Source organism: Callorhinchus milii, unplaced genomic scaffold (assembly GCF_018977255.1).
Source record: "Callorhinchus milii isolate IMCB2004 unplaced genomic scaffold, IMCB_Cmil_1.0 Scaffold4, whole genome shotgun sequence".
NCBI classification, from domain to species: Eukaryota; Metazoa; Chordata; class Chondrichthyes; order Chimaeriformes; family Callorhinchidae; genus Callorhinchus; species Callorhinchus milii.
The window spans coordinates 69,686,599-69,701,826 of record NW_024704745.1 but is presented as its reverse complement, the minus strand read 5'-3'; the positions used below and the strand labels follow the sequence as shown (position 1 = coordinate 69,701,826).

Here is a 15,228-nt window from a genome sequence, read left to right as displayed (position 1 = left end):
CAGCTCGTGTCCTATATTACATCAGGCTCCGCGGGCCTATCAACCCTATCCTCACCCAGTTCCACTATTTCCCTATCCCTCAGAGGATTGGGCTCAAGATCATTGTCCTCAGTTTTAAATCCCTCCATGATCTTGCCGCATTCTTACTGCTATAACCTCTAAAACCCTGTTCCCTTTACTGAGCAGACACTGGTCTGCTTCATGTCCCCCGGTCTGCCCACCCCATCATTGACCACTGGGCCTTCAACTTTTATGCCCCCACTTTCTGGAATGCCATCCCAGAGTCCCTTTGCCTTGCCCCTTCCTTCGCTTCCTTCAACGTCCGTCTCAAGACCTTCTTTCATCTTCAGGATCATCTTCTTCCTCCCCCTCCCTTCCACCCTACCCCTCTCAAATCGAACCTCCAGATTAGGTGAAAGCCCTCAACTATCCAGCACCTTGGGGTGTCCTCCCAAGATGAAAGGCACTATATAAATTGTTGTTGTTGTTGTTGAACCTGTAGGACTGTGTCCAAAGCAGAAGGTTACAGACAACAGTACATCTTTCACTGGTTTTTGCATGGTATAATGGCTCTGTGAATGTGGTGGAAGTCATGGATCACTGTTTAGTAAGCTGCTTTGATTACTGTTGATCGAAGCTGATTGACATACACTTATGTGTGACTTCTCAAAATGACATAGCGGGTTGGCACTTTCACCTCTTGGACCTGTGACTGAATCCATCTCAACCTGATAGAATCAAAGTCTTCTTTTTGATGGACGTGAAAATCCTAGTGAAATGAATTTGGTGGTGTTAACCCATTTCTAAGTGAATGGAGGGATTAGATGCTCAAGCCTCAGAACTGACCTGGAAATAGGTCATAGTGGTGCATTATGGAGAGCTCTTTTGTGATTGGATTTAAGGCATGTTGAATAATGTAAACTCTCACTCTGCACTTTGACCATGCTCTATTGGACATCAAAGTGTTTGTTGTTGTCATTTTACATGAAAAAAGTAGAACATTCTTCAGGTGCTCTGTCCTACGCACATAGTTTCCCTCATTCACGTGTTCATCACATTGAGGCTCGACTACGCCAACTCCTTGGTTGTCGGCTTCCCAACTCTTCCTTCCACAAGCTGCAAATCATCCAGAACTCTGCAGCTCGTGTCCTCTCCTGCACCAGGCTCTGTGACCCCATCACCCCCACCCTCGCCCAACTCCACTGGCACCCCATCCCTTAGAGGATAGAGTTTAAAATCCCCATTTGCGCCTTCAAAGCTCTCCACGGCTTTGTCCCTTCCTATCTCTGTGACCTGCTAACCCCTTATCAACCGGCCCACTCCCTCCACTTAGCATGCTCCGGCCTGCTCCACGCCCCCTGCTCAGCCCGCTCCATTGGCAGCCGGGCCTTCAGTCTCTCCACCCACATCTTTTGGAACTCCAACCCACATTCTCTTTGTCTCGTTCCCTCCTTTGCCTCGTTCAAGGCACATCTGAAGACCTCTTGTTTGACTGTGCCTTTGGCCACCCTCCTACCACTGCCACCTGCCCCCACCGCTTGTGTTCAAATCCCTGACTGCCCAAGGCCTTGGGATGTCACCCAACGTGAAAGGCGCGATACAAATATAATTTTGTATTATATTTTTAAAAAATTCCATTGATCTGTGCTCACCCGTGATTTCTCCAAACACTTGTCATTAACCCTAATCATCTATTTTAGAGCGGTTCTTCACTATTTTAAATGGTTATGCCCTTGTCTTGTATTTCTGGTTTCATCACATGTGATAGTTCAGTTTACCCTAACTGTGACATTTGATATTTTATATAGTTCTAGGATTGCCCCCTCAACTGCCTTCCTTCTAGGACAGGGCAAAACTTTACGCATGTTTTCTTACTCCACACACCTCTGTTTACCTAGTTTACCTTCTTTTCCTAAGAAGGAACCCAGTTGTTAGTTGATTGGTGGCTTGCTTTTCCGGGGTAATAATCCCTCCAAAAGAAATTAATCATTTGGTCACTCATCCACGGTTGTTTGTGGGACACTGCTGTGCGCAATTGGCTACCGCATTTCACCCACAAAATATACCATCAATTCACTTTGCAGTATATTCTGTGAAGCAATTTGAGACGTCTCTGTGACGTGATTAGGTGCGATCAAATACAAGGATTATTATTATTATAGACTTTAGTGATTAATTTTATTTCATTTCCTCCCCCCCCGGCTCGATCCCTTTACATCTGGGATCAGTGCCGTTGCTCTTATTTGGATCTTCTCCAAAACCAATTTTTTTGTGTGTGGCACAGTGACCAGAAATGAATGTAGTAATTCACTTGTGGTTTGACCAGTGCATTGTAGCTCCTCAGCGTAACCTCAGGAGACCTGAACTCTGCCGTTCTGTTTTCTTTGTTTCTCATGGTTTTGTTCAAAGTTATGACATTGATGAATCTACCACCACTCCCAGGTTCCTTCCTCGGTCTCACTCTGCCAACTGGGCCCCACCATTGCATAATTACACAACCCACAGTTTTTAGGCCAACATGTGATTTCTTGCATTTGATATGGAGTGACTAGCATTTTTTTTTGAGGATTACTACCCCGGAAAGCAATCCACCATTCGACTAACAATCAGGTTCTTATTTACTGCGAGGTAAAGAGTGGCATGTGGAGTAAGGAAACTTGCCTAAGGTTTCACTTTCACCCCGGCCAGGAATCAAACACAGGTCTTCTCGTTTGTGAGGCAAGTGCTCTAACCAATACACTACAGTTGTTGAGAGGAGTTTGGACTGCAGCCAGTAATAATAATGTGTGGGTTATCATAAGATAAGGAAAGCATGAAAAATTATTTGGCCTATCAATCCTTGCAATACCTACATGCTCAAAGAAGTCACTTCACTAACTCTATCTACTAGAAATAGCTCAATACAGACCCCCCCGAAATCCAAAGTCAATCCGGCTCTGTTGGTAGCACTCTCAATGAAACAGAAGGTTGTGGGTTCAAATCCCTTATGAAGACTTTGAACTCACATTCTAGGCTGAGACACCAGTACAATGCTGAGGAAGACCTTCATTCATTTGAAGAGCTTACCATCATCCGAAGGTTACTTTGATGGTAACCAAGGTCCTGTCTACCTATTCAAGTGGACATTAAACATCCTATAATAATAATCCTTGCATCTGATATAGCGCCATATTACATCATTGAGACATCTCAAAGTGCTTCACAGAATATATTGTACAGTGAATTGACTGTATACTTTGTGGTTGAAAAGCCACAGCCAGTGTTCTACAAACAGTCGGGGATTATAAACCCTGGAAAGTGATCTGCTGATTGACGAACAGCCAGGTTCCTATTTACTGCTAGGCAAACAGAGGCGGGTGGATTAAGGAAACTTGCCTCAGGTTTTGCCCTGGACAGGAATTGAACCCGGGTCCTCTCGTTTATGAGGCGATCGCCCAAACCAATAAGCTACAGGACTCCTTATAGAGATTTTTCTAGTTACTCTGAAAGAACTCTGTTTGATCCTTATTCCCTCAACATGTGTCTTAACCATTGTTACATTGCCTACGCATGTGAGCAGAGAGCATGCAGTCAGTCTGCTGCTCAAACCATGTGAAAAACCATGTGGAGTCCTGTAATCGTGAGACCTGGGTTCGATTCCCAGCAGTGTGAAACCTTGGGCAAGTTTCCTTACTCCACACGCCTGATAATAATCCCTCAAGAAAAAAAAACAATAATAAATTAGTCATTTCAATGCACGACTGTTTGTGGGAAATTGCTGTGCACAATTGTCTGCCGCATTTCGCCCACAAATATGCAGTCAATTCACTTTACAGTACATTCTGTGAAGTGCTTTGAGACGTCTAGAAGACATGAAAAGCGCTATATCAAATGCAAGAATTATTATTATTATTATTAAAAGGGGAGAATGGCACAGTTCCACTCAAGCACGCTCCAATGCATGCATTGAATCACAACTGGCCAGTCTCTTGTACTGCCAATAATTTCCCTACCGATTGAAAGGAGGTGATGGGGCAGGTCTTAATTTGATACAAAAAGCCGCTTGTGTTTTTGTGAAACAGGCAAGCTTTAGGCCGGGAGATAGTTCACTTAAATTTGTGTGAAGCAAATCACATGAAACTCTCTTAAAAGCAGTCTTGCTTCTGTTGATGCTTTCTAGTTTCTGATTTTCTCACCTCACCTTCTGAAGACATTGACTCCGATCCATGGATGCCGGCCTCTTCACTACATTCCAGTGGCTATTCATACCTGAACTTAGAAAGAGCAGCGCACTAACCATTGTGCTATGGAACTCCAGCCTATGGCTCTATTCAAAGAGAAGGGAATTTCTTCCTGTGTCCGAGGCAAAATCCCTAATGAAAATTGGTCATTTATTTGTGGTGGTTTGTGGCACATTGCTGTGCACAAATGAACATACAGGTGTCCGCCTACAAGGTACACAGTCTTAAAGACAGAAAGAGGAGGGGTGAGATTGAGGGATAGAGCGTCAGAGTTCCAGAGGTTAGGGGTATATGAACTGGACACTGATGGTGGCATGGACATGGTGGGATGTGTTAGCTGAGCAGAGGGAGCAAGCAGAAGAGTACAGTAGGTGAAGATTGGAAATGTAAGCTAGTGCCAGGGTGTGGATAGATTTATAAGTAAGGGTAAGGACCTTCAAATTGATTAGCTGAAAGCCAGGAAACCAGAGGAACCTAGTGTGGATTTGGGTGATGGGCATGCAGAGTTTGGTGCAGCTGAGGATTCAGGTGGCAGAGTTTTGGATGAGTTGCAGCTTATGAACGTGGAGCTAGGGAGACCAGCAAAGAGTGCCAGGGCATTAAATACAATTATCTAAACAAGACAAACCACTGTATCATGGTATCACTTCACTATCATAATACTATGTGCTCAGGGCTGTGTTTTCCATAACTATAGTGTGGAAACAGAAAGTAACACCATTGTCTACAGTTAAACTCAAGTCAATCCCGATAGTTGAGAGTGCAGGAACTGAAATTCAATATCAGTACAATATCTCATTTTTTCCTGAAATGATCAGGGAAAGCTTTACCTTTCAATTTACATCTTTTCAGACAGCACAAGCTGTGTCAGACCAGCCTTATTGACATCTGCTGAAACTGTGCTGTGCCCAGTGGAAAGGCAAAAATCCATTAAGTCAAAAACAAAACAGAGCATTTCCAGCCGTGCTTCTGCGTGAGGAGGAGAGAAATAAAAGTGATAATAATAAACATTATTATTATAAAAGTGAGGGATCAGATGAGCTTTTGGGTACCCTACACTACAAGTGAAAATTCATTCTGAATTTATAGATCTGCTGAATCAACAGCAAGGCTGGTTCAATACTGCGATTGTATTCATCTTGATGTCAATTGGTTCAGGGTCATAGTCTCTCACTTACAGATATCAGGTTACAAGATTACAAGATCAGTTCAGGTGAAGGAGGCCCTTCGGCCATTTGATCTCTTCCTTCCAGTACATACACCGTACCAATACAACATCAAGCTGTTTCTTATATGAGTCCATACTTATGAGTCCAGTCCTGGCCTCACACTTGCCCTTGGTAACCAAAAAGAACAAAGAAAGAAAGTATACCCTTTCTTATTGCCATTCAGGCTCCATTGGCTCCCCATCCCCAGCGGATCGAGTTCAAGATCCTGGTTCTAATCTTTGAATCCCTGCACAGTCTCATCCCACCCTAACTCTCCAACTCTACAGATCCAACTGCTCTTTTTCCTCAGCGACTGCTACACGTCCCCTACTCTATCCACCCCACCATTCGATATTTTATGGGTGAAACGCGGCAGGCAATTGTGCACAACAATATCCCACAAACAGTCGATGATAGAGGGACCAAATTATTGTTTTTTTCAAGGGATTATTATCCCCGGAAAAGTTATCTTCCAATCGACTAACAACTGGGTTCCTACTTACTGCTAGGTAAACAGAGTTGTGTGGAGTAAGGAAATTTGCCTAATGTTTTGCCCCACCTGGGAATCAAACCCAGCTCCTCTCGTTTACGAGGACAAGAAACAAAAATTGGGTCGCATAAACTTCTGCATGAAAATATTTCTTCTAACCAAGCCTTTAATTTTCCTGACAATTCTGAGAGAAGGTTAAGAGAGAATCTAATAGAGGTCTTCAAAATATTAAAAAGGTTTTAAAAGGATCCAAGATTATTATAATAATAATCCTTGCATTTGATATAGCGCTTTTCACGTCTTATCGACGTCTCAAAGCGCTTCACAGAATACAGGACTCCACATTATTCCTGCTATCAATTGATAAAAAGTCATAAAGTTTTTTTAAAAATAATAAGTTCTGTAGCTCAGTGGTGAGAGCACTCGCTTTGCAAGCGAGAGACCTGGGTTCGATTCCCGGCAGGGCGAAACCTTGGGCAAGTTTCCTTACTCCACACCTAATAATAATCCCTCAAAAAAAAAAAAAATTGGTCACTTCAATCCACGACTGAAGTGACCAATTTGTGTAGTGCAGTGACCAAAGTGCAGTCAATTCACTTTACAGTACATTCTGTGAAGCGCTTTGAGATGTCTAGAAGACATGAAATGCGCTATATCAATTGCAAGGATTATTATTATTATAAAAGGATTCAATAGGGTAGACACAGATAAACTATTTCCTCTGGTGGGGGAATCCAGAACAGAGGGGGCATAATCTTAAAATTAGAGCTAGGCCATATAGGAGTGAAATTAGGAGGCAGTTTTTCACTTAAATGGGAAGTGGAAATCTGAAACTCTCTCCCCGAAAAGGCTGTGGATGCTGGATCCATTCAAGACTGAGGTGGATAGATATTTGTTAGGTCCAAGGTATAAAGGGATACGGGGCAAGGGTGGGTAATTGGACTTGAGGTACAGATCAGCCATGATCTTATAGAATGGTGGAACAGGCTCGAGGGGCTGAATGGCCTGCTCCTGTCTATGTTTCTATAATTGCCCTGGAATAGTTAGGGAAGAAGCATATTCATGCAGAATAATAATAATAATCCTTGCATTTGATATAGCGCTTTTCACGTCGGGAGGACGTCCCAAAGCGCTTCACAGAATAGACTGTAAAGTGAATTGACTGTATATTTGTGGGCGAACGCGGCAGCCAATTGCGCACAGCAATGTCCCACAAACAGTCGTAGATTGAAAATGACCAATTTATTATTGTTTTGTTTTGGAGGGATTATTATTAGGCTCTGTGTGGAGTAAGGAAACTTGCCCAAGGTTTCGCCCTGTGCCTGGAATTGAACTCAGGTCTCTCACTTGCAAAGTGAGTGCTCTAACCACTGAGCTACAGGACTCCTATATGGAATATGGAATGATTTGCCTCAAGTGGCTATTGAGCAGGAGTTGAGAAGCTAACACTAGTTTAGGCTCAATGGATTGAACAGTATTTAACAATGCTAGAATTTCTATGATTCTATGATTTACAGTTCACCTCACTTAATTTCTGCTTATTTTTCATCTCTCCTAGTTCATATTTTATTCCCTGTAATTATAAATTAAATGGAACTGTGATGTATTGTCTCTCGCACACACTATCATTGCATATAATAATGTCAGGGGGAATTCAGATCTGTTCAAGATGGCTGGATTACCCCGAGAATATTCAGGGCTAAACTAAACAGCCTTATTTATGTGGACAAAGCCAACTTGGTTTTAATCCAAATGAACTGCTGATGTAAATAAAAATGCAGCATACACATGCTGCACGTCAGTAGGATCCTGTTCGATGTCAACATTACAACTGCCAGATTGCAGGGTGGATTGAAGTCCATTCACTTTAGCTCTGGGTTGATCAAGCCAAACAATCCAAAACAAAAGCACTCTGTAAATTCCACAGTGAACTGCCCATAGAGCAGGAATATGTGATGATGGATGGGTGCACAGTGTATATGTGTGAGTGCATGTGTGTGTGAGTGTGCGCTGGCACCAGCTGCTTTTCAGTCTTATTTCTTCTATTGTATTCCTATGCTTCCTGCTGCATCTGTAGCCCCTCTATGAGTTCTTCCTTGAATTAGAGAGCTGGTGCCCAAATGCCAATATCCTTTCATAACTGGGACTGCATGCATAGTTATTGTGGGGCAAATTGCTAGTTTTTTCTCGAAAGTCAAAGCTCCACATCAAATTCAGTTTACTGGAGGAAGTCATTCAGTAAGATTAGAAAATTCTAACAAAGGCTGGGGATCGAACCCCTTCACCTTGACTATTTAGCTGTCAGACTAATTTTATTTGCACCATTTTATCTACACCAAAGTTAATTGGTGAATGCTAATAATGATCAATCCGATTCCGGATATATTGTGAACAGGATACAAAGGGAATTTGTATCAATTCAATCCAAAAGTTCTTCACTGTGCTTCTATTTCACTACTTAATAATAAAAGTAATATTCCTTGCATTTGATATAGCGCCTTGTCTTCGAGATGTCTCAAAGTGCTTCACAGAATATCCTGTAAAATGAATTGACTGTATAATTTGTGGGTGAAATATTTATATGGCAAGAGATTTGTTTGATGTGGAAAAAATATCAGTGAAAGGCGATAGCATTCTCTAACCTATTAAGGAGCATATTGGCTTCATAACAATTAGCAACAAGTGCTTATATGTGTTTTAAAAAGAATACTAAAAAATAAAAAAATTAAATTAAATTTTCCCTTCAAAATAAATAAATAAAATAATTATTTGGTCACTCAATCCACGACTGTTTGTGGGACACTGCTGTGCATAATTGGCTGCCGCGTTTTGCCCAAAAATATACTTTAAATATGCTTTAAGATGTCTCAACGACCTGATAAGGCGCTATATCAAATGCAAGGATCATATTATTATTATATAGATATGATCTAAATTCATGTTGACACCAATTTCTGGTGAATCCACGTGGCTGAGGAATTGACTCTCAATTTGCCTCCTCTTTGGTTGCATCAAGGATTCATAATCCGTTTGTGGATTTTGAGTCAATCTAACTTAACAGCCTTTGTGTAGGCTTCACCACTGAGAAGTGGCTGTTAAACACATTGGTGAGTTGATAGCAGTGGCCTTCTCCTGCATGGGCCATGGGAGTTTTCTTATCTTGCTTTAGCAGAAGGTGCTGCTGATTTCCTGCACAAAATCACAGTATACGCTGCTTTCCTCTTGTTGTTTAGCTTCCTCCCCCACACAAGACCATTCCCAGCACCACAATTGTCTCTTGCTCTACAAATGTGGTGCGATACACTTCCCTTAAGTGCCTGATTAGTGCTCGAGACTCAATCAATCCTAAACATTCCATCGCAACTACAATGGTGACAAATATTTTTTCAAGGCTTAAATTACTATGACAGCCATGCCCTTCAACTGTACCATGAGAAACTGGTAGTGGGACAAAATTAGATTGTGTTATATATTTAACAGAAAGAGTTTGGCTATCTTTAACATGTTGTTACAATCTATGTCAAATATTACAATTATCCTTTGTGCGATACCAAATTTTGTCGATAAATATAATGCATTATAAATCTTTCAGATGTTTCCTCCAGAAGGAAGTGTAACATTAACATACAGAAATACTGCACATTAAATGGTATTATAAAGAATGAATAGCCAATATAATGGGCCATTTCATTTTTTTATGATGTGCGGTTCATTTTCACAATGCATTTGCTCAAGTTCCCATATGAGTATTTTTCAGACCAGATTATATATAGAGTTGGATTTTGTGTTCGAGATTCCCAGATATAGCTTCAAACCTGCTTAATTAACTCTTAAAATACCTCCGTGGAGTGGGTTATCACTCATGGCAATGCTGACAAACATTACAGTCATAAAGCTACTCAAGTTTGCAAGTTATCTTATTGCTCTAAATTACTAAAATAAATGTTAAAAACTTTTAAAATACAATTTTTTATCAACTTAACTCTTTTCTTCTCTCTTAATTCCTTTTTCTCTCCATCCTGATTTATTTAAAATTTATTTTTACAAAATTACATTTATACAGCGCCTCTCATGTCGTTTTACTCTGCTCTGTCAATTTTAGCCTTCGCTTAATGAACAATTTTACAAGGCAGAGAAAGTTTTTAAATCTAACTGTTCATTGGCTGAAATCCTTCTTTCAGGCAAATATTAAAGCCAATAAAAAGACACAAGAATGAAGATTTTGGTTCAGATACAGGAGGTAAAAACACAACCTGCAGTGCTAAATTCAATGACAGCTTTCACATAGCAATAATGCTGAAATATAGACTTATGTAGTAAGTATAATATAATAATGATAATCTTTGCATTTTGTATAATATCTTTCATGGCAGGAAGACATCCCAAAGTGCTTAACAGGAAATACTGTAAAGTGCAGTGACTATATGTTTTGTGTTATAGTAATAATGATACTCAAATGTCAAGAGTAACATTATTACTGCAATAAGGATGACTCTTACTCAATGCTAGTAACCTTCAGTTCCTTCAATATGTGTTTATTGCTCCTTGATCTATGTCCCAGTGCTGCTGTATTGTTTAACACATCCACTGCATAACTGAAAAAGGCAAAAAGCAAATTGTTATTTAAAAAGAAATTCACTATTAATGAAGAATAAAGGACATTGAAATGTGCAAAATCTTTCTGAGCTAAAGTTAATAAAGCCATATGAATGCCCAGGAAGCCACTGCAGGTAACAATCTTTGCTTTCAAAAACTACATTTGATGATAATTACTTTTGAAGTCTTTTAATATGCCTTGGAATCATAAAAATGTAAATTATTTTTATTTTACTGATGTATTCTGGATTGCCCTCTTTCATGGCAAAATAATGAATAATTGTGTTCAGTTCATGGAAACTACACAATTGGAAATGGTTTGGTAGATTGACCTTCTGTGCTTGGATTACATGTGAGTTCTTATGAAAGTAGTAAAAAGTTAACAGGGCAGTAGAAAATTGCAATTGCTATTTGACTTAACCTAACTAAACCTAACTAATTACTGTATTTAGTTAGTTTTATTAAACCTCAGATAATGTCCCATCAACCAAATAACCGTTTTAACGTTCTATGTTTCATTTATTCCCTGTTTATTCCACCTTTGACCTGACAATAAAGTGCAAGTAAAGCACCAGAGTCCTGTAGCTCAGTGGTTAGAGCACTCGCTTTGCAAGCAAGAGACTTGAGTTCAATTCCAGGCACAGGGCGAAACCTTGGGCAAGTTTCCTTACTCCACACAGAGCCTAATAATAATCCCTCCTAAACCAAAAACAATAATAAAATTGGTCATTTTCAATCCACGACTGTTTGTGGGACATTGCTGTGCGCAATTGGCTGCCGCGTTCGCCCACAAATATACAGTCAATTCACTTTACAGTGTGTTCTGTGCAGCGCTTTGGGACGTCCTCCCGACGTGAAAAGCGCTATAGCAAATGCAAGGATTATTATTATTATTATTATCTTGCATGCTCTTCCCACTCCCTATCTTCCTCCCTGCATCTACAACAACAACAACAACAACTTGGATTTATATAGCGCCCTCCATGCCGGACGGCGTCTCAGAGCGCTTCACAGTAACGGATCCTGGGGCCGAGCCAGGGGGAGGGGGAGGAAGGTGACAAAAGGAGCGCATCTTCATCGTATTCAAATCAAAATTTATTTTACCGTTTTCAGTGCTGACTCATTCTTTCCCAGAACCTCGAGATTACGGCGACCCTTTACTCCCACTGCTCAAATCTTCTCTTCCTCCTCCAAATCAAGTTTAGCATTGCCAACCCACCACTTTCTCAGGTCCTCCTTCCTACTCCATCCAAGCTAAGCCGTGACCTACGCTTAAGGGTCATGGCTCTCTGTTTATGATTCTCCACACAAAAACGCAATGTAAATGTTATTGTGATCCAGTGTAAATTCAATAATACATTTTAGTGGCATTTCTATTATACTTAGAAATTCCAGTCTCGTCAAATGACTGAAAGGTTAGATTCCAGTGCACACTTGTTATGGATCCCTGTTGCTGCAGTTAATTTCTCATATCGATTGTTGCTTTAAACTGGAGACAGGCTTGTGAATGTTAATAAGCTGTGTATGTGCACAGCGCAGGCACTGAGATGACTCCGTGGAGATTTGCTGCGGATACTGTAAACGGGGAATTTTTTCCAGGAAATTTAAATTCCCAGGGACCCGGTCTCGTGCCAATATATTAAAAATAACATATCCGTGAAAGTTTTCTGATTTGAAAGCACCCACCAATGCTGCCACACCCATGCTATTGACAACAAAGCCCTCTGTACATGTAACTTTCCCGTCACTGCTGTTGATACACTTTACAACTTTTCCTTGTTGTTAACTTAGTAACTCTAGCTCTGAACTGGTGTTAATCACTATCCTTTTCTATATGCCTTCACGGTTGTGTAAACTTGGACAAGTTGCCCTGTAATGGTCTTTACCAAGGCTTTAATAAGGTAATTTGGATTTCTTCCTGTTTAGTTCAGGATAGTTATTGCAGTTACTGAGGAGAAGGATTGATGATGTTTCAATGACTTTTCCATTAGAGACATTCCAACATGATGAACCCATTTTTTATGTACTTTATTTATGTTGCTAAAATTTATGATATAGGAATTTTGGGGCACATGAGATCTCAAATTTGTCACAGTCGTATCTTTAAGCCAATTGTCTTAAATTTCAAGTTATACCTAATTTTGGAAAATTCACTCTTAAATTACACGATGATTCTTGAGTTCTTAACTGCAGAAATCTGAATTCTAAATTAAAAATGAATTTGAGAATTTTGTAGGATCATAAATTTGAAGAGAATCTTCTTAAAGCTTAAGATTATGCACAATTTAAAAATATTTACATTTGATATAGGACCTTGCACATCAGGAGGGCATCTCAAAGCAATTCACAGTTTTCACTGTAAAGTGTAGTGACTGGGTATTTCAAGTCCCTGATATTGTTATAAGTGTATTTGACAGTTCAGGATTCTTCCCTGTTTTTCTCTGATTTACAAATCAAAGCACTGCAAAGTTCAGCTGGGACTTATAACCACAGTGAAAGGTGCAAACAAAATATTACTCTTTGAGAGTCAACATCTGAACTGACAGTAATATTAAACAGGATATGTATACTATATAATCAGAAGTAATAAATACAAGCGAACAAATTCAAGACTGGAATCTAATTTCAACTCTCTGATGACCTGCTGTAGTTTATGATGCAACCTGAACAGATAAGATTACTGGTCTGCATTGACTCCCAAGTATTAAGTGTTCTCCATGCACTAGCTCGACTTACTGAGCTAGTGCATGGAGAACACTTAATTAACATGCAATCTCTATTAACTGTGTGAGTACTGAAAGAGGTTAATCGAGTAAACTCATTTGCCTAGTTACCAAACATTGTCTGCAAAATATGAATGCAGCCTTTAAAATGGAAATAGGCTCAGAGACTGAGTACAACATTAAAATATTGGATATAGAAGATGGCAGAGAGGAGAGAGTGAGTGTAAAAGATGTGAGAAAGTGAGTGTGTGGGGTCGGTGGAAAACAGAGAGTATGAAAGGTGTGGAAAAGTTAGGGGTGGGGGGAGCAGAGAGCGGGGAGGGGGGGTGTATGAAAGGTGTGAAAAGGGGTAAGAGGAATGGAGAAAGTGAGTCCTCCTCCCTATTGCCCATCCTGGGATGGACCACTTCTCACTAGAAACAGCAAGTGAGAAACAGTGTGAAAGAGCCTGAGAGGAAAAGATTCACAGAGAATGACTACTGAAAGAGAGACAGATAGCGACCCAGAACAATCCCACAGGGAGACTAGCTATACATATACGGGGGACAGAGACAAGAAATGAGGGATAGAAAGGCAGCAAGAGATGGAGGGAAATTAATGAGTGGAATGGATCACCAGGAGGTGTGGGTAAAGCCAGGACATGGGACTCATTTAAGAGCTTGAAATTTGAAACTGCAATGGGAGCACTATAGCTTCCCAATTCTACGCCCATAACCTCTAGAACTCCTTTCCTCAACCCCGCTGTCTTGCTCCCTTACTTTATCTGTCTTAATAACCTGCGTCAAAACCTATTTCTTCTTTGATAGTCACTTCCTTCCCCCTTCCCCCTCTCCCCTTTTCAGTGTCTGCCCCACCATTGTAAAGTTCCTCAAGATGTTATTCTATGTGAAGGATGCAATATAAGTGCAAGTTGTTGTTAATAGGGTGGGTATTCCAGAAGGATGAGATCAAATGGGCCAAAGGGAGTTGTTCATCTGAATCTCTCTTGTGATTTTATTTATGAATAGGGAGATGAGCTGGTGTTCATTTTCCACAGGCTGGCATAAGATACTTTTATGTTTTGAAACTGGGAAATGTTATCGTGTCACACAGTAATTGGGCATTATATGTTTCGTTTGACTCACAGCAGACAGATATAAAACTTCAGGCACATACCACTTAAATATATATCACTTGCTATTCCTGTGTTGCAATTGCATTGTGTCCTGCAATAATATATTGAATCAAAATTGCAAATTGTACAAATCAAACTCAATAGATCTCTAATTTTTTTTCTAATTCAATATAATCATCAATGCAAATGAATGCAGAATGTTACAATTGCAAATCTTAGTTTATTAATGAAATCTGGTTCTGTAGATTTGTATTTGTACAATTAAAATAGAAAAAAAATCCCTTTAAGGATGGCTTGCTGAAAAGTCATATTTTGGGTTTGTTTATTGTATTTTTTATTGCTTGTTTACATTTTTTTCTTCAGATAAAATGTCTGTAGGCTTGTGGCTGAGTTAATAATACTCAGTAAAAATAAATCTTTTTACCACTTACATCAGAGTGATTTTTCAAAATGTTCTTTCCAGGTGTGAAATACACTCGGGGACTGGGAGCAGCATTGTATTATTAGATACAGAAGACAACGGCAACATCAGTAGCAACAACAGGGGCAATGTGAGTGGAAACAGAATTTCCAGCATCAACGAAAGAGCCAAATTAGTAGAAGGAAAATATAAGGTACTTTTTTCTTTTTCTTTGAACAGCTGGGTGTGAGACACACTCGGAAACTCATCACCATGCTTAAGAGTATCTAAACCAAACTGAGAATTACATGCATCCCCACCTACACACAGAAATTCCAGAAGTAGATTGTCGGAATGGAATGCACACTCTCTCCCTGGAGGGACACATCCTGCTTTCCTACTTCCAGACAGTATGAGACGCAGACAGAATTTTTAAAGATTCACTAATATTCTGAAACTACTGTATATTGAAAAACT

The 15,228-nt window shown here is 40.1% G+C and overlaps 1 protein-coding gene and 1 non-coding gene across 2 annotated transcripts in view; both read left to right on the top strand.

The window, feature by feature from the left end:
- flt1 (fms related receptor tyrosine kinase 1) overlaps positions 1–15,228 on the top strand; it is a 122,026-nt gene that overhangs the window by 51,727 nt on the left and 55,071 nt on the right. The window contains exon 11 of the mRNA XM_007900604.2: positions 14,815–14,965. Coding sequence (XP_007898795.2) covers positions 14,815–14,965 — 151 coding nt within the window. The remainder of the gene's footprint in view (positions 1–14,814; positions 14,966–15,228) is intronic.
- Positions 6,315–6,386, top strand: trnaa-ugc. The gene has a single exon. It is a non-coding gene; the product is annotated as a tRNA-Ala (tRNA).